The 20,389-nt window shown below is 39.8% G+C and overlaps 1 protein-coding gene across 1 annotated transcript in view; it reads left to right on the forward strand.

Annotated features, from left to right (window-relative positions):
* MON2 (MON2 homolog, regulator of endosome-to-Golgi trafficking) overlaps window positions 1-20,389 on the forward strand; it is a 111,401-nt gene that overhangs the window by 8,924 nt on the left and 82,088 nt on the right. Inside the window, 3 exon segments of the mRNA XM_023518411.1 lie at window positions 7,356-7,419; window positions 15,863-15,990; window positions 17,916-18,047. Coding sequence (XP_023374179.1) covers window positions 7,356-7,419; window positions 15,863-15,990; window positions 17,916-18,047 — 324 coding nt within the window.

Here is a 20,389-nt window from a genome sequence, read left to right on the forward strand (position 1 = left end):
CCCAATCCTACTTTCAATGCTGCCTATCCATTTGTTGCATGAATGAGTCAACTTTGGAGACAATTTTCTGATTTTCTTTCCTTAGTCTCTCATTCACTCATTCATTCATTTGTTCATTCCTGAAGTCGTTTCTGAGCTCCTGCTTTGGGGGAGTGTAAGCTCGCTGCTAGAGCAGACACAGTGGCATCTCCTGCCCTGGCTTGTCAGTCCAGTGTGTTTCCTCTGCTTTCTTAAGCTATAAAGTTATTTCCTTGTAACTCTTAAATGCTACTTTCTGATAGAGTTTTTAGGTATTTTCTTATTTTTTGCCTAACTCCTGTATTGGATCTTGTTAATTTTCTATGCACTATAATGCAGAGCAGTCGTGTGTATAGGAGGTGCTGCTAACAATGTGGACGGCTATGTTTTAAGGAAAGGGAAGGGCATACCACCTGTCCAGCGTGGGCACATCTCCTGGATAGTCTCGGCCATTGTCACACAATCTGCATTCCAGTCTTTCATTCGCTATGGTAAAGAAAATTTATTTTGTTTTCTAGAAGCTAGAAGCTCTGAATAGAATGTCGTGTAGGTATATTTTTAGGCGCTCTTAGGGTTATAGAATAATAGGTTGTTACGGAAGAAAAATTTTTTGGTTTGATTGTGGTGTAGGTAGGGAGTGTTGTACATCTGTTTAGTACTTCCGAGTGTGGACTTGAGGTCTGTGGACTTTGCCTGACATCTGAAATCTCCAGTCTTTAGGCAGCTCTACACCTCCCTTCTGTCTCATGAGTTCATTATTTTATCTAAGTTGCTGTTAATTTGAATTTTGTACTTCTTCTTTTATTTTTTATTTTTTTAGGATGAGGTCTGGCTCTGGCTCTGGCTGATCTCAAACCCCTGGGCTCAGGCAGTCTACCCACTTCAGCCTCCCGAGTGCTGGGTCCCAGGCTGAGCCACCACACCCACCTTCACATTTCTTCTTTAGCTCTTGTTCACGCTGTGTCCTGTGAATAATTAATTGGGACCTTTGATAAATTTGTTTAAATTTTGAGGCTTTATTCTCATAGAAGTTGTGAAAATATGTGTTTTTAAAAAGCAGAACAAGAACTTTTGTGAAGGGAAGCAGCATTAATTCTTTTTTAGTCTGTCCGTAGTTCCCAGTGGTGGACACGGTTAACTCCTTCCCTGCCATCCATTCCCATTGGCTTCCTTCTGCACTGGGCCACACTCTTCCCTTGTTTTCAGCCCTTCGGGTTCTCACGCCTGATCCCAGGGCACCTTGATTAGCGGAATCTAGTTTAAACTCTTCCCCACTCCCCCATCGCACCTCTGTTCTTGCCTGAGCTACATAACTCTAGCAAGTGCTCCTGGGAAGGAAAAGCTTCCTCACGGGCTGCTGAGAGAGACACTTTCTCTCTTCCTGGACAGTGTCACATGAAATGGTGAGGCCTGCGATGGCTACAGCCTTTCTGCTGCCAAGATCGGAAGCAGCCTGGGGATGAACCTGCCGGGGGAACTGGGCAGAGCAGGATAATGGCAGAGGCAGCCCGGATGGCCTCATGGATCTGAATCAGACCTCTGGAATGTTCAGTTCGTGAGACGCTCAAGGCCTTCCCTCTCCCTCACCCTTTTGAGTGAATCTGAATTGGTACATATATACACACACACCCCAACAAGTCTTTCTGATACTATTTAGAACTTTCTGTTTGTTTCTTTAGGAAAATTTATAGTGTAGCTCCTGTCTGGCAGCATTGTGAAAGGTATGAGTGATGCAGAGTGATAAGTCAGGGGAGTTTCTTATTCTCTCAGGGCTCATGACTAGAACAAAGAAACACAGTGTGTGGGGCGAGGTCCAGGTTCAAGCCATAGACAGTACTAAAGGTGGAAAGACATCCCAATATTTGTCATAGAGAGAAATGATGAGAGACACTATTTCCATCACTGCTCCTGGTGCTAGAAGGGTGACAGTGAGGGACCTGCACCTCCATGGGTCGGTAGCTGTTTTCATGGTGTTGGTGGATTAATTTCAGCAGAGCATTACCTGTCCCGTTAAATTAGGGCTGATTTGGGTTTGAATTCCATTTGTTAATTTGTTGACTTTATGGTTTAAGAGCTATAAAGAGTATATTCCTGAGTGTATTTACACACACATTTTAATTTTTCAGTGACTGAGTAGGTCCGTGAGACTTTTTTTCCCTTTTAAAAGACATCCTCTATTACTGTCCTCAAGTGTGAGAAACAGTAGGTGCTGGAGGCTGGAGCTGCTGCAGAACTGAGGCAGCGGGTAGAGGAGGGCAGGAGTGCAGGTGGAGCCATCTCTTCCTTCAGGCTGATGATGAGAGTTTGAAGTACAAGTGGAATCTGAGAAGAAAAAGAGTACAAGATACATATATATATATATTTTTTTTTTTTTGGCTTTTTTTGAGACGGAGTCTCACTTTGCCACCCTCAGTAGAGTGCTGTGGCGTCATAGCTCACAGCAACCTCAAACTCTTGGGCTCAAGCGATCTTTTTGCCTTGGCCCCCCGAGTAGCTGGAACTATAGATGCCCTGCCACAATGCCCAGCTATTTTTAGAGATGGGGTCTCTTTCTGGCTCAAGCTAGTCTCGAACCTGTAAGCTCAGAGAGTGCTAGGATTACAGGCATGAGGAGGAACCCTTGGCCTCCCAGAGTGCTAGGATTACAGGCATGAGCTATCACGCCCAGTCCCAGATATGTTAACTGAATCGACTTTGTGGCTGGTTGGATTTGTGAAATGGGAGATGGAGGCCAGATATCTGAGCAGTGACCGGATCAGTGACGCTGCTGTGCAGAAACCCAGGGACTGTGGGGAGTGGAAACAGGCCTCTCAGCTGCGGGGGAGGTGGGGCTGAGGGAAATGATAACATCTGTTTTGAACGTCCTGTTCAGAGTATTATACCTTAATTAATTGTTAACCTTAATTGTTTTGAACAACTTAAGGTACCTTTTAAACATTTAATTTAATGAGTAAGTTCTGTGGTTTAGGAGACAGGTCAAGGATAGGAATATGATTTTGGAGTCTTAGCATGAGAAAGTATTCCAAACCGTGGAGTTATGGTTATCCTTCATATCTGCAGGGGAGTGGGCCTGGGGTCCCTGTGGGCACCACAGTCCGTGCATGCTCCAGTCCCTGATACAAAACATAGTGTTTGCATAGAACCTACAGACACCTTCCCACATGCTTTCAACCATCTCTAGATTATTTCTAATACCTAATACAATGTAAATGCTGTGAAAATTGTTGTTATACTATATTTCTTCTTGTTTTTTTTAAATTGCTGTGTTATTTTTTATTGTTCCCTTCCACCCTGAGTATTTTTTTTTTTTTTTTTTTTTTTGCAGTTTTTAGCTGGGGCTGGGTTTGAACCCACCACCTCCAGTATATGGGGCTGACCCGCTACTCCTTTGAGCCACAGGCGCCACCCAAGAGTATTATTGATCTGCATTGGTTGAATCTGTAGAGTGGAACCTGCTGACATGGGGGTGGGAGTGGGGTCACCCAGGAAGGGTTTACTGGGTAAGAAATGAGGCCGACAGTGTTCTAGGTGGTCTTGAAAGAGGAGTCAGCAAAGGGTATTGAGAAAAAGAAGAAGATATTTCTTGAGAAAGATTAATTTTTAAGAGTAAGAAGTGTTAAATACTGCAGTGTGTTTAACTGCAGTTTTTTTTTTTTTTTGAGACAGTTTCACTTAGTCACCCTGGGTAGAGTGCTGTGGCATCATAGCTCTCAGCAACCTCAAACTCTTTGGCTTAAGCCATTCTCTTGCCTCAGCCTCCCAAGTAGCTGGGACTACAGGCACTCGCCACAATGCCTGGCTATTTTTTTTTTGTTGTAGTTGTTGTTGTCGTTTATTTTTATTTATTTATTTTGAGGCAGAGTCTCACTGTGTTACCTTTGGTAGAGTGCTCTGGTGTCACAGCTCACAGCAACCTCCAACTCTTGGGCATAAGCGATTCTCTTGCCTCAGCCTCTTAAGTAGCTGGGACTACAGGTGTGCACCACAACATTCAGCTATTTTTGGTTAGTGTTGTCATTGTTGTTTTAGCAGGGCCAGGCTGGGTTCGAACCCGTCAGCTCCAGTGTATGTGGCCGACACCCTAGCTGCTGAGCTACAGACGTACCCGTGATTCAGTTCTTACTCATCTTAGGAAGTCAGAAGAGTGTCTGGCAGATTTGAGATCCTTTACTGATCGATACTAGCATGCTACAGGACAGATTTTGAAACTATTACAGTTTTTTTCGGACTCTAAGATGAGGGTCAAAAAAATTTTCTAAAAAGGTATGAATGGAATTCAGGAAGTTGGGACAAATTATACTATTTATGACAGTTCAGTTTAATCAGTCTCTGTTGACACAGAAGCAAAACCACATATTGAAGTTGGACAGACACAAAGTATATAGGTGCATCATGAGAAGGGGGAAGTTAAACTTGAAAATGACGGCGGAAGACATTTCACTGGCCACAGATTCATTTCTTCTATTTGATTTTTATGTAGTGAATTTGCTGTGGTTTGTACCTCTTCAAAGTACTGTATATTCAGAATCTGACCACTTCCTCCACCTCAGCTCAGTTCATCTCCTGCTTGCTTTATTGCTGTGGTCTCCTGATTTGACTGTGTATTGGAATCACCTGGAGAGTTTAGAATACTGATGCCTGACTCTCACCAGCAGTCATTCTGATTTAATTGGGTTGCAATCTGGACATTGGGATTTTTTAAAACTTCTGGTGTTTCTAATATACATTGATTGCCTCAAGTAAAAAAAAAATCACATCTTTCCCTAAAGTAATTGATTTTGATTGTGTTTTTCTGCTAGTAGCCATGTTAATTTAATTTGGGACACTAACATTTCTTAAAGTTTTATAACTAAGTGTAAACCTTACCTTTTTAGTTGTGAGTGATGAAAGCTGACTCTGATTTAAGCAGATATAAAATTTGCTGGTGGGCTATTGAGTGGTTCATGGAGTTGGTAGTAGGCCGGAGGGAGCCAGCCCTAAAAAGGTGTGAACAGGGGGGCTGACCAACTAGAAGCAGGGTGGTGCTCATGCCCATGAGACCAGTGCTGTCTGCACTGCTGCCCACTGGTCACTCCGGGCCCCGGTTCTGTCCCCACTGTTGCTGTGGCCAGGATTCTCTGGCTGCTTCTTTGTCACCAGGCTCCACGTTCACAGTCCCTGTGGGTGTCTCTCTGTGGGTAAGCGGCGACTGCCAGGGCATGCAGGAAGCCACGTGTCTGGCATTTTCAGTTTCAGTAGTGGAAGGTAGGCTCTTGTACCGAAATTAATGAAGTTGGGAATTCTTCAGATATAAGCAAGGGTTCCGTATGCGTGGAGGCAGCAAAAACGGCGGCGGTCTGTCTGCCCCAGGTGGTGCAGCACAGACGCCCTTTGTTTGTGCACTGGTCCGCTGGTCATCAGAGAGCCCACAGCACACTGGTGCTCTTTTATAATTATTTTTAACCCTCTTGGGCCTGCTGCCACTTGTTCCTTAGCAAGCAGGAAGAGGTAACAGTAACTGAGCAGGAATGAGCAAATTAATAGGGAAACTCAGACATATACATACATACATGTATGTGCATATATATACATATTTTGTATTTAAACCAATATTTTAAAAATACTATTTCAACATGTAATCACTGTAAATATTTAGTGGATAGTTTACATTCTTTTTTTATACTAAATCTTCAGAACTTTCTTATTTTACACTTAGAGCACAGCTTACTTCAGACTAGCTATACAAGGTCTGACAATTAAGTCTGTGAATTGATCGTAGAAAGAGTGCTGTATACCTCACTGCTGAACATCACTATAATCTCTTTCAAAGTATCCCCCTTGGGGAGCTGTGTACTGGAGCCAGCCCCCTTGTTCACCCTTTAAGGCAATTTTGGAACTCTTTCTGGAACAGCCCTCAGAGCTGTCATTAGATTACCCTTGATGTCTCCAATGTCATCAAAATGTTTTCCTTTCAATATTTCCTTTATCTTCAGGCAATGAAAAAAGTCACTGGGGGCCAGATCAGGTGAGTAGGGAGGGTGTTCCAATACAGTTATTTGTTTATTGGCTAAAAATTTCCTCATGGACAGTGCTGAGTGAGCTGGTGCATTGTCATGATGCAAGAGCCACACCTTTCTGGTGCCAAGATTTTCAGTTAAGATTTCCCTGTTTCTCTATTGATGTTTAGTGGAGCTTCTGTATTTCTCACAGTTGGCCAAGGCTTTTCCACTCACAATTTGATGAATGTTTGCGAAGTTTCCATCAGTTCTGCTCGTACTCATAGTTGGCCAAAGACTTTCAACTCACAGTTTGATGAATGTTTGCCATGTTTCTGTCAGTTCTCCTCATCACTGGCCACTCTGGCCTTTCTTCATCAGTGACACTTTCTCTGGCTCAGAAAAATGTTCAATCCATTTGCACACTGCTGTTTTCTTCATGGCATCATCTCCATAAACTTGGACTAACATGTCCCTGATTTCACTTCCACTCTTGCCAAGTTTAAGAAGAAATTTAATGTTTGTTTGTTGCTCAAATTCAAGCTTCAATGTTCTCATGACAGCACACAAAAACACACAACAATAATGAAGGCCACTCAGCAGGACACCACCGCATACCAGCATGGACACAACTGTGAGACACTGGTGTACCAAGGGTATGGGACCTTACTGAGTTGTTTGTACAGTGCTGTCATCATAAGCACATGGTAGCAAGTTTGCAAACCTAATTGTCAGACCTGTATGTCAAGTCACATGTAGCCAGGGGCTATTGCGTTGGGAGTGCTGTTTTGTAGCATTCTGCAAAATGGAGTATGACTTGCAGGCTAGCTAACCATACCATGATGAAGTGTTTTAGACACGTCATGAAAGCTGAACTGCTTAAAGCTATAACTGAAAAGCAATAACAAAGTGGTTGGTTTTTCAGTCTCAAAAAACAATTATTATCACAAATAATAGCTTTATTCAATTTTGCAGTGGTTTGCAATTTGTTTTCTAATGGGTGGAGGTAGGTGTGAAGTAATTAGCCTAAGAGGAGCCTAATCATTTTCATTAGGTTTTTGTTTTATTATTTTTATTTTGTGAACATTTAAATTGTAGGGAATGGAGATATTCCAGGTCTGCCTTAAGGCAGAGGAGGCAGGGTGCTGTGGTGCTGAGTCTGCATGTAGATGATCAGATTAATCGTACTTTATCACATTCAGTGTCTTTGTCACTATTGGGCTCGGTATCTGATGTTCTGAAGACTAAAAAAGGTGATAGTGACTGACTCTCTGTGTACTTATCTATTAAATGTAACTTCTTTTCCCTGGATAATTCATGTTGATAATAAGTTTTATGCTCTAATTATTTTTATTCTTGCAGGCTGCTGAATCAGGAATAATAAAAGTTAAAACAATAGCTGCACGAAACACCGAAATTTTGGCAGGTAATTTTTTACATTAAAAATTTAACAATTAACAAAAATTTGACTAATAGTAAAAAGATCTTATAAAAAAGAAGCCATCAGTCTTCTGTACCATCTCTTCCTCATGCCCTAACCTGTGGTATTCCTGGTACAGAACAGTTAAAAGCCCGGACTTGTGTACAGACTCTGTTTCCCCAGGATGAATGCGGTAAAATCCCTGAATTCAGAAAGTTTAGACTCCTGACTCCTGAAAGGCAGTCATTTTTTTCTTGCTTATCTTTGCATTCTCCCCCATCTCTTGCTGAATCCCTGAGACACACCTTCCCCCTGAAAGGCATTCAGTTACTCCTTGTTGATTGAGTTGAATGAAAGCTCGGTTCTCAGTTCACCTTCCCAGACCTGTCTTGTCTTTAGTGGAATATAAACAGTTCATCATGTAGTTTTGTATAATTTGTTGTGCTGTCAGTTTTGAGTCCTGGGAACAAGGCCGTATGGTCGTGAGGAGAGAATGGGGGTGGAGTGGGGAGAAGCAAACAGATGTGCTTCTAACCTTCTCTTGATTAAACTTAGTTTTCCAGAGTTTTCTCCTTGGTGCCCTTTCTCTCCTCAGTCTCCTCCTCTCTCTCTTTGGTGGCTTCTATTCTTGCCTCTAGAATAAAAATGGAAATGAGGGAAACTGGCTTTTTTCTTTTCTTTTTTTTGGGGGGGGGGAGCGTTGTATATGAGGCACTTATGCCAGTATTTTACATAAAACAACCTTGTATGGAAATACGGCTATTATCTAATTTTATAATAGAGCAGATGGAAGTGCAGAGTTTACCTGCTCAAGGTCATACGATAGGTGTTGGAACCAAATTCAGGTTCAGGAGCGCTGCGCTGCTGCGGTGGTGTGGCAGGGTTTCCAGACCAGTTGCTCCCTCCCGGTGTTTCACTGTAGCTGTTGCTTGCTTCGTTGATCTTCAGCCTGCACTTCCAGTTCCAGTCGTGGTACTGATCTCAGCCGGTGTGTGTGAAAGTGGTCCTGTTAAGTTAATTTGCAGAGCACAAATACTAACTCTCTAACTCTCATAAACCTTACATTTTTTGAAAAGGGTATCAATAAATTTCAAAATTTCGTTACAAAATGAAATGAAGGTTTTGGGGAGAAGTTGTAGGGCAAGAGTGGATTTCTGACTTTGCCTTAGTTCACCCACCTGAGTTGCATGTTTCTCAGAGCTGCGTCCCTGATTTTGAACAGTCTATCAAAATACCAAATAGTTTCATAATATTATTGACAGATGTGCATCACGTGTGTGTACATGTTATATGAGAAGGGGTGTAGTGAGCGTGGTGGGGAAAGCCAAGGTGTCTATGGTTGGACTGGGAGGGCGCAGGTAGGTTTTAATGGGAGATCCATGTGGGTGGATCAGCCATTGTGGAGAACTTGGTGTTTAAAGGCAAATTATGACCTGGACATTTCTATGTTGGAGACTCGTCATAGGCCAACCATATTAGAGTATCGCTCTGATGTTTGCCTCTGCTAATGTTATTGCTGGGAACGTGGTAAGTCCTTAATTCTCCCCTAATAGAAATTTTCACTGGTACTATAGTTGGTAGAAGATTAAAAAAATAATAAAAAGATTGATTTCTTCAGAGGATCACCATCTATTCCAGTATTTTATACCAAGTAAAATGGCTAATTAATCTTATGGATGAACAATAGAAATGTTGACACTGTATGAGTTTAATGTATATAGATAGGCTATTAATTTCAATTCAGTTAGCTTTATTCAGATAACGTTAGAACAGATCTTTATACATACAGCTGTGATCCTCAGAGTCTCCAGAGCCGTGTACTTGAGGAGGTATATCAGCTCTTTAACTTCATCCTAATACTTTTTACCAAGTGTTTATAGCAATTAATGCCCCCCAAATGGAGATTTATAGACACTGTCCTCTTGAGACTCAAAGCCTCTTAAAATGAAGATAGTCAGTATATAGTTTTGAAACCACATTGGTAGAGTACTTTTATTTAATATTGAGAAAAAATTTTGGTTACTTTTTTTTTGTTTCCTGACATGTATTTACTGGAGACTGGAGGAGTCTCTAGGACACTATTTCTGTGCTGTGAGGAATGTCAAAGACACCAACCAACTGAGGGGGTCTCAGATGAGATGGGACAGTGAATTCTCATGTGTTTTTGTATATGCAGAAAATAAAAAGCATTGCTGTAAAAAAGCCCTATTTAGGATCGGCCAGTCTAGTTAATGGTAATTAGCACACATTTCTAGCCAACTCTAGTTTTCTTAGATTTATTTCCTAAGGAAAGATCATTTGCATTGCAGAATAAATCTTTGACTCGCACCTCCCCTTCTTGTAAGCATTCTCCTTTAATGTTTATTTTTCTTTGTTTTCACTGCTGTCATGAGTGCTGACATAAGTGGGAATACTATTCCAGGTAATGTCAGCATTGGTTCAGATGTACAGATCATTATCTCAAAATCTCCTTTTTCTTTAAAGATAAAACTTTGCAAGTGAGAGCTAGCAACATGGAGTTTCTCATGTACAAGGCCACATGCCTTGATCTTGCATTTGACTGTTATATGTTACAAATTGTGTTTATTATCCTACTGTATAATATATTAGAAATTGAGAAGGCATGTATTATATAAAAATTATGTAATTTGATTTTTGAACAATGTATTTGTAACAAGGCAATGAAGTTATGATATCTTTTAAAACTGTCTATTTAATTCCTACCCAAAACCATAATGGGTGGCTCACCTGAGGCTGCTTTCAGCTCCTATCAGTATACATACAGAATTTTAAATAATCACCACATATGATTTGTGTTCATATTTTCTTACGTGTTTTTTCCTTATCTTTCTCATATCTACACAGTCTGATAACTGAAAGTTCTCTAACTAGGTCGGGCATGGTGGCTCACACCTGTAATCCCAGCACTCTGGGAGGCCAAGGCAGGTGAATTGCCTCAGCTCACTGGTTTGAGACCAGCCTGAGCCAGAGTGAGACCTTGTCTCTGAAAATAGCCCGGCGTTGCGGCAGGTGCCTATAGTCCCAGCTACTTAGGAGGCTGAGGCAAGAGAATCACTTGAGGCCAAGAGTCTGAGGTTGCTGTGAGCTATGACGCCATGGCACTCTACTAAGGGTGACAAAGTGAGACTCTGTCTCAAAAAAATAATAAATAAATAAATAAAAGCTCTCTAACTTAAGGGGCAATAAGTAAATATACTTTGGAATTTTGTCCTGACATTAAAAAGGTAATTTATCTGCTTATTTAATATATTTTGTCTTGTCAATACATGTACCTGTGATACTGTACAAATATCTATAGACTAGATCCTGCAGTATTTCTTGATTAATAACTACTCTGTGAGAGTCAGTAGGGAGATACAAAGGTGGGTAGTGCAGTTCACCTTCAGGCTCTCAGTGCAGACACACTGCTGTGCACTTCATTCTGTTTAGCTGCTCTGCTCCTTCCTGTCTGCTTTCCCAAGTCTTCTCCCAGAACTTTCCTTTCCAGATGATGTACTCTTTGAGGTCAGGGTCAGGGTCAGCATCCTCTTCCTCCTGTGTCGCTGGTGTTTAGCACAGGGGGCGGGAAAAAGTGTGCACTCATGAGCTGCAGGCTGACGGACAACCCACATCAGGGTGCAGCTGGATCTCTTAGCCTCCATTGATTTCTGCCTTTGGTTTTACATGTTATGATTGTTGGAGTGCGTGAGTTTTGTCACCTTTAGTTCATGTCACTCATGTAACAGCATAATGAAGGAGACAGACTCTAAACAGTTCTAATACTGTATGGTAAATGCCGAGATGAAAGCACAGACAGGGTTGTTATGGGAACATAGGGGAGGCTCCTATCCCAGCCTGGGAATCTGAAGCCTGGAGGGGTGTCAGCTAGCAGATAAAGGGTAGGGGACGACTTAAGGTTTGTGTGTACAGCTCGACAGTATCTGGGTGTGGTGCAAGTACTGCCTGGGCATAAAGCATGCAGGGGACGGGTGTCAGGAGATCAGAGGGTCGTCACGTGCTGTGCTGAGCAGCCCCATGGGAAGGGTTTGCATCAGGGGAGTGACACGGTCACATCTATATTTTTAAGTAAATTTACTCTGACAGCAGGAAGTAGTATATCTTTCACTATACTGTCCCTGAGGCAGAGATCTGTTGAAAGGCTATTTCTGTAATCCAGGCTGGAAGACAACAGGGGCTGTAAACAATGCCTGTTCCTAAGTCGGCCTGCTGGGCAGAGAGATTACACAGACAGAATTTGTCTACACTATACTCTGCTTTTATTTTTTTTCCTTGGATTTTTTTCCTTTGTGAATTTGAATTTATATCCTTTTATTATACTCTATAATTTATATCTTTTATTATATCATGAGTATTTTTCTTTGATGCTATCTTTTAAAATGTTTTTAATTGCTGTACGTCTGTGATGTTTCAGCAAGTGGATTGCGACTTATTTAACCATTCCTTTATGTTAGGAATGTTTTGGCATTTAGATTTATTTCTTTATGATGCATTTCTAGAAATGAGATTATAAATTTGAAGAGTACAAATATGTTTAAAGTTGCCACATTGCTTTCCCAAAAGGTAAAAGTTTAGACCTTTGCTAATAATATATAAATGTATTTTTATAATATTTTTGCCAGAATTACTATTTTAAAAAATCTTTCTGGTAATTGAGCAGGCAAATGACTTCTCATTTTAATTTTTTTTTTTTTTTGATGTTGAGCATTTTTCTCTGTGTCATTTTCTTTCTTTTTTTATTTTACTTTTGAGTTTTTGTGTTTTCCTTATCAAACTGCTTGAGCTATTTATATAGCAAAAATACTGACTTCTAATCATGTTTATGTTATATTTTCCCAATGTTCATTTCACTATCTAGGTACTTTTTATACTAATTTTTCTGATTTTTTTTTGTAGGTTAACACTTAGAACACCCTTCTACAGAGTTGATAGTTATTTTTATTCTATGGTTGGGTTTTTTTTCCCTTACCTAATAACGTGTAGGGTGGTGTGAGGATTTAATTTTTTTCCTTTTGGAAATTACTACCCAGTTGAACCAATATCTTTTTTCAGATAGTCTTTCTCTTTCCAATAATGTGCTTTTAGTATGGAATTGCCTATGATTTGTCCTTATTTTTGAATTATTTAAATATATTTTCATACCTTTCAAACACTAAAATTATTTTAATGTTGTTAGGTCTATCAGTCTTTTCTAGACTAGATTTTTAGTATTTTGAAGATAGAAAAATGTCTAAGTCACATTTTATTTTTTTCACAAGAATTGAAATTTATTACTTAATGGATGTTTACATTTATCACAATAAAACGTTTAACATGATGCATAGTGGGGTATCCTAGTTTAATTTTTTTTTTTCAGGATAAAAACTACAATAATGCAGTGAAACTGCTCAAAGCAAGGAGACCCCTAGGATATGGGGGCCTGGATCTCTTGCAGGTGTGTGAAAGTGTGTCTTTTGATCTCATGGTTTATGTTCTGGAAATACAGTATTTATTTACATGCAGTGTTACTCTGTTTATGCTTATTAAAAGACATAGGTGGAAAATAATTTTTTTTCTTCCTCTCCAAAACCTATTTTTATGTTTTTATGGAAATTGAAGTCACTTTGATGAAAAAGAATCATATTTTTTGTTTCTTTTTATTTTTTCTGAAATGACATAGAAATTGTTAAACTGAGACATTGTTATATGGCTGTACGGCCTTTTCCTCCATGAGATTTCTCAGCTCTGAAACCAGAGGACGGGATTTATATAAAGCTGCACTTGATTAGCATATCATTAAAGTTATTGTAGGGAGAGGAGTTGTCTCAGCTGGAAGAGCCAGATTGGTTTCTGCTTCTGAGGACCTTTTTCACTTTTGAAAGAAAAAGAAATCAGTAACGTTTTTCTTACAATTTTTCTGGGTTGTGATTTAGATACGGTGGATAGATCTTTGTTTTTCAAACTATACTTCAAAAGACTTAGAATAAATAGAGTTTGTTGATCATCTTGTATTCTGAATAACATAAAAACTTTCTTTTTAACCATTATATTTTCATCTCAGTTAGAAGGATAAAAAGGTGGGAAGAGGTAAGAGATAGGCGTTTGATTTCTTTGAGTTATATTAAAAATTATAAAATTTTTATTACTACCCTATGTCTCCCTCAGCATGACAGGCCTTGCTGTAACTCGCGAGGACAGCAATTCACTATGACTCACTGTGTTTTCTTGATATGCTTTTTTCACTTTCTAACACCCCCCAAATTGGTCTGCATCTTGCAGGTGGTGGCATCACAGGATTGCGGTGGGCAGGTGTTGTGGTTTTCTTTCTAGTGTGTGCCTGAACTCGTTCACGGTTCTCCGTGTTACCGTCACGTCAGTTCAGTTGCATGCATTGTTGATACCATATATGTTGAGTTTAATTGCTGTTTATTGTCTTTCTAGTTGTCCAAACTTTGTTAACATCTTATGGTTTGATCAAACAAGCACCAGCCTCAAAACATGCAGAAAGGGTGCCATTGGCTTAGCAGAAAGTCTCGGAGATAGTAGTGAAACACATGTCCAAGAAACGAGGAATCTGGGAGGCAGTGGTGAAGTCCTCCTCCAGGAAGGGAGGCCTCCCAGAGCTCCTGGTGACCAGAGGATGATGACGTCATTAGACAGCATTGTGTCATAGTTTTAACTGGTGTGTCTTAAAATCATTAGCCTCTTGGACTCTGATAAACTGCATTTGTTGTTGGTGTTTTATGAAGACAAGTGCTGTTCTTTATTTTTCCGAAAATTTCAGGCAGATAACTTTAGTGAAGATCACTGGGTCCTCTTCATTTACATTATCATCACGTTGTGTTGGCCGTAAAGAGTGGCAGTGGAGTGTTGTGGGAAGAACAGTCAGCATGTGGATGGCTTTTACAAATTCTGGCTTACTACTATTTATCCTACCTACTTACTGTGTCTCTTGGGCCAAATCATGCCCTATATACTGTATAAGATTGAGATTCTCAAGTTAGAAACACATGTTGACATCATACTTGTTATAGATGTGACTTGTTACTGTTGTGAGCCTGTATTATCATTTGTCTCAGTAACAGTGGTGAGCAGTAGTGAGAGCTGGGGTGGTCTCATCCCTCGGGCATGCAGCAAGTGGAACCCAGCAGGATGTTTAGTCACTTGGTCAGTGCTTTAGACTGAGCTTTAGGGCTGTCGATTAAAAACATATGAATGTTTTGAGATGTTATTAAGGAAAATTTATGTCTCCAGGTTTGAATCAAAACTTTTGTGTTTACAAAAGCAAGGGAATTAGGAGACGGAGCCCTTTTGGAACACGGCTTTGCCAGTCGTGGTTGCTGTTGTAGCTGTGCCAAATAGATCAGTGATTTATGCAGGCGCACTGAGGGGCTTTGCAGAGCACACTGTACGAAACTGTGGTCTTAATTTCACATCCCCAAAAGACAGCTTTGGGAAGAGAAAGGTGAGGGTTTGAATGATAAAATTAATGTTATCACTTTTAATAGCAATTCTAGTTGACTTTCAATTCTTTTAAAAAACATTTTAAAACTTAGATGTGTGTGTCTATTACATGTCTTGCCTCAAAAAAAATAGTGGAGTTAGTAACTTTGGAAACAGATATCACTCATAAGTTCATGTTCTCTTAATTTGGAATTCCATTTTATTTATTCAAATTCTCCAAGGGTGACAAACCTATCTTACTCATCTTTCAGTAAATATGTGTTGATTTAATTTCATTTTGTAAGTTTAATTATGTATAATTTGTGCATTTTCTAATGTTTTACATTTTAGTTGACACTTTGAACTTTTTAGAGAGTCAGCTAGGTAGGAGTTAAAGTTTGGAATTGTGGTGTGTGCACTCAGTTAAAGTTCTGTTTCAGTCATAACAGATGTTATGTTAATGTCAAATAATGGTAATTGTTTTTAATGAGATGTGCCTTGTTTCTTGGAGAAGAAATTAGGACTGTAGAGATATAATAATATAATAATTATATATAATAAGGCACATAATAACATTCTAGGGAGTTCTAAATTGTGATGGCAGTGATGGGCATACCATTTTTAAGGCTCTGCTCTGGAGTATGAATTTTTATTTATGTTTTCCCTCCTGTTCTGTATGAAGAAATAGAGTGCTTCTCTGAGGTGGGACAGAACTCAGAATCCATATCCTGAAGAGTTTGTACAGAGGATGGAGGAGAACCAAAGGATGGAGTGTTAGGAGCAGAGTGTGGGGAGCTTAGCAGTTAAGGCTGTCGGTAGATACAGAGTCTGCAGTGTTTATCTGACCTCTGGTTTTTATTCTAATGTTTATTTTGCATAAATGGTTTTACTGAGAGTGTCACTACTAAAAAACCAAAGATTGTCACTACTGATTGTAATTATGTAAAAGAAAGTATTCCTAACTATAAATTATATTTAATAATCTTTTTTGTATGTTTTCTAAATAAAGCATTGAAAGAGAACAGCTCAGAGGTCGTACAGCCTTTTCTCATGGGTTGTGGGACCAAAGAACCGAAGATCACTCAGCTGTGCTTGGCTGCCATTCAGAGACTCATGTCCCATGAAGTCGTGTCCGAGGTAATACGGAGGTCTTATCTGAACTAGTCCTGAGAGTCGAATCAGGAGTTTTAAGGGGCAAATGTAACATACATGATATTTAATGTAAAACAATGTTATGAATAGCAGCGTTCTTAAGAGAAAACTGCTTAATTTAAAAAATATTGCTAAATTGTCTCCTCAATAAACACATATAAATAAGAATAAAGATGAAGTGCATTCTGTCAAGTCATTTGTAACCTGAGAGGTTACAGTTCAATAATATAGGTGACAGTTTTGAGAATCAAGCAAATTTTCTATGTCATTGAATAATTCATACATTTTTTTTTTTTATCAAAGTAAGAAGGGAGAACCCTGATTATTTCCTGGATTATCTGAAGTGATTATTTGTTGTTCATTAACTTGTGTATTTTTTTCCTAACCTGGTGATGGTAAAACAAAAATTATTTCGTAACTATGGATTTGTATCTTACTCTCCAATTTGACAGTGGTATCTTAATTTTGTACTCTGAAAGGATAGACACGGTACATTCATTTGCTCTTAGTATAGTTTCCTAAAGAATATTAGATAAATTAAATATACAAATGTGTTGTTAATTTAAGTTGTATTTTTTTTTCTGTAACATACTGTAAAGTGTAGATGAAGTAATGTATATGTATGAGAAACAGCAGGCTGACAGCTGATTTGTGTCCAAGGTCTGACAGTTAAGTTCTGGGGCTCATCCTAGAGAAGGGTGCTGCCAGCCTCACTGCTGAGCATCAATCCAGCACCTTCATGTGCACCCTTGGGAGGCTGTACACTGACGCCAGGGTCTCGTCCAGCCTTCCAAGCAGTGTTGGAGCTCTCTTTCTGGAAGAGGGTCATGGTGGTTGTGTCACTCTTGATGTCCTGAATGTCATCAAAATGTTTTCCTTTCACTATTTCCTCTGCCTTTGGGTAAGAAAAAAAAGTCATTTGGGGTCAGAAGAGGGGAGTAAGGAGGGTGTTCCAATATAGTTATTTGTTTACTGGCTAAAACAGTAAACTGTTTACTGTTACTTCCTTCACGGACAGTGCTGTGTGAGCTGGTGCATGAAGCAAGAGCCATGGGTTGTTGGCCAAGATGTTCGGTTAGGATTTTCCTAACTGTTCCTCTGTCAGTGATGACTTGGTCTGCTACCCTCCTCACAGCCGCTGATGATTTTGACACGTAATTTGATGGATTTTGCAATGTTTTCATTATTTGTGCTCATTATTGGGCACTCTGACTTATCTTCATCAGTGCCACTTTCTCTGGCCTCAGAAAAATGGTTAATCCATTTGTACCCAGCTGTTTTCTTCATGGCATCATCTCATAAAGTTAGACTAACGTGTCCCTGATTTCCCTACACTCTCGCCAAGTTTAATGAGAAATTTAGTGTTTGTTTGTTATTCTAATTCAAGCTCCAGCATGCTTGCAATGGCACAAAAACTCGCAACAACAATAGTGAGTGGCACTTAGCCAGACGCCACCACATGCCATCACACACAGCTGCTGGACACTGGCCTTCCAAGGGTTTGAAGCCTTACCAAGTTGTTTGCAAGTGCATGTTGCCAAGTTCATGAACTTCTTCGTCAGACCTGATGTGTCCGTATTATTGTGTCCAACCCAAATAGATTCATATTATCATGGAAATGAGCTTTGATTTTGACTAGGTATTTCAGATTTGCATTTTGCCATTTGCTTCTATTTAACTAGGATGTTATATTGTAAAGAAATTTAATTTTTTGAGGAGAAACTTAATTGATTAATAAGTCCCAAGTTAGCCTAGAGATGTGTTTGAATATATAGATCTAAAAGTACCTTTTTTGTTACTGTGACCACAAAATCCTCTCTATGTGAGGAAAAGTTTGTTTACATATCTTATTTAGGGACATAAATGCCTATATTTTATTGTTGGTAATAATTAAAATAATTATTTTACAGACTGCAGCTGGAAATATTATTAACATGCTTTGGCAGCTAATGGAAAATAGTCTTGAAGAACTTAAGTTACTTCAAACAGTTCTTGTTCTTTTAACGACCAATACGGTGGTTCACGACGAGGCACTTTCTAAGGTAGGAACCCTATTGGCCAGAGTCCATAAACGCTTGGGGGCAGTGTTTGAGTCAGCCGCTGAGGCATAAAAGCCTGAGGCCGTTTGAACTTCTCTGTGGCCGTCGTGGTGATTGACATTGCACGTTACTAGCCATTGCCGCCTAATTTCTCCAGATTAAGAGAAAGTCAGATTATGGGATTTAAGAAAAGCCCCTTGGGTACAAGTAACAGGTTTAGTTATGAATAGGAAATGGATAACAGAGAGGAGTAGCAGAAGAATAGGAACAGAGAAAGGTGGCGTAAGGGAGGATGCGTTGTGAGTGTTGCCTTGGCTCTTTTAGATTCCTTGTGGCAGCTCTCCCTACCCCCATTAAAAATAGTTTCACATGTGTATGATAGTGAACCAGGTACTTGTAATTTGTCTCCTGAGTGGCTAGCATTGAGCGCATCTCCGCTCAGCATTCATCCTGGGAAGGTGCGTGTATGGTGGCTGCTGCTATTTCCCATCTCTTCCTGCTCCCCACCTGCTCTGGAACACACAACCATTGTTATGTGGTATAATTTCACTTTTTAAGAAGTGTTTTTATTATGGAATATTTCCAAAGAACAGAAAGTACAGTGGAATGTAAGAGTAGCCTCAGGTTAACAATTTATGATCTAAGGAACTTGCTGAGCTTTCAGCGTGATTGGCAGGCCTTACGGAGGCCTGGCCTGGGAGGGAGGGAGGCGGTGTCACCTGCGCTATGTGTGCTGTCCCAGTGATGCTCTGGGGTCATCTGAGATTTTACTTAATTGCAAATGGTTTATTCTTTTAAGCTTATACCTGCTATACAGAATGTTTTGTGTATTATTATATACTTTTGTTATATATAGTTCTAGCTATCAAATTATTATTCTGATACTTTATAAAAAGTTATCATTTGACCTAAAGGGATAAGAACTGATTATAATATTTATTTGATTGTGTTAAATATTTTGGGATGAAAAATCAAGTATAATGAAATGGTAGAAGCTGGGAATGGTGGCTCACGCCTGGAATCCCAGCACTCTGGGAGGCGAAGGTGGGTGGATTGCCTGAGCTCACAGGTTCAAGACCAGCCTGAGCCAGAGCGAGACCCCGTCTCTAAAAATAGCTGGGCGTTGTGGCGGACGCCTGTAATCCCAGCTACTCGGGAGGCTGAGGTGAGAGAATCTCTTAAGCCCAAGAGTTTGAGGTTGCTGTGATGCCACAGCACTTTACCTATGGTGACAAACTGAAACTCTGTCTCAAAAAAAAAAAAACAATAGAAAACTGAGTAATATGAAACTTCTATTTAACTATGTGCTGTGTCTTTCCTTTATGTTAAAATGTAATGGCTTCCTTTAAAATTTTAATATAATTAAAGTGATAAGGAATAGAATGTAAACTATTACTATGTTTTTTCCCAAGAACGATTTGTTGTTTAATTACAAAACTAGTTCTAGAAGGACACATAGGAGAAAATCGTTTATATTGGACTAGGTAAAGATTTCTTAGGGCACAAAATTCATGAATCACAAGAGAGCCACAGGATGGGGGAAAATATTCACAAATACATGACAGAGGACTTGTGTGTAGACTATATAATGACCTCTTGTAATCATTCATAAGACAGCTCAATAAAAAATGGACAAATGATTTCAACAGACTTTTTACAAAATCAGACATTTATATAAGTGACAAACTCGTGAAAAGAGGCTCAGCATTTTTACTTACTAGAAATGCAAATTAAATCTGCAAGAAGATCTCATTGCACACCCACCACAGTAGTTAAAGTTCAGACATCGACCATTTCACCTGTGGTTGAGGACATGGGATAGTTCTGAACTCACACATACTATTGGCAGTGTTGTAAAATTGAAAAATCACTCTGGCAAACTGGCAGTTTTTTAGAAAGTTAAACCTACTCTTACTATATGACCTCTCCTAGTTATTCACCCAAGGTAAATGAAGACATGTCCTCACACAGACTCGTATATGAATGTTCATAGCAGCTTTTTTTAACAGCCTCAAACTGGAAACTACCCCCCTGGCTATCAGGTTAGTAGATAAGCAGAATGTGGAATACTACTCAGTAATGAAAGGGTGCGAACTGCCACTTCACAGGACAGTCTGGTGAATTTCACAGATACTGTTCTAAGAGAAAGAAGCCAGACACAGAAGAATGCCTACCGAGTGATCTGTTATATCAAGTTGCAGAAAAGGCAGCTAGTCTGCAGTGGAAAAAGCAAGTGGGTGGCTGGGGGCAAGGATGGAGGAGGAGGCTGATGGCAGAGGGGCACAGGAGACTTCTGGGAGGACGGAGGAGGAGGCTGATGGCAGAGGGGCACAGGAGACTTCTGG

The sequence above is a fragment of the Otolemur garnettii genome, unplaced genomic scaffold, assembly GCF_000181295.1.
Source record: "Otolemur garnettii isolate 467f Iridium unplaced genomic scaffold, OtoGar3 scaffold00138, whole genome shotgun sequence".
NCBI classification, from domain to species: Eukaryota; Metazoa; Chordata; class Mammalia; order Primates; family Galagidae; genus Otolemur; species Otolemur garnettii.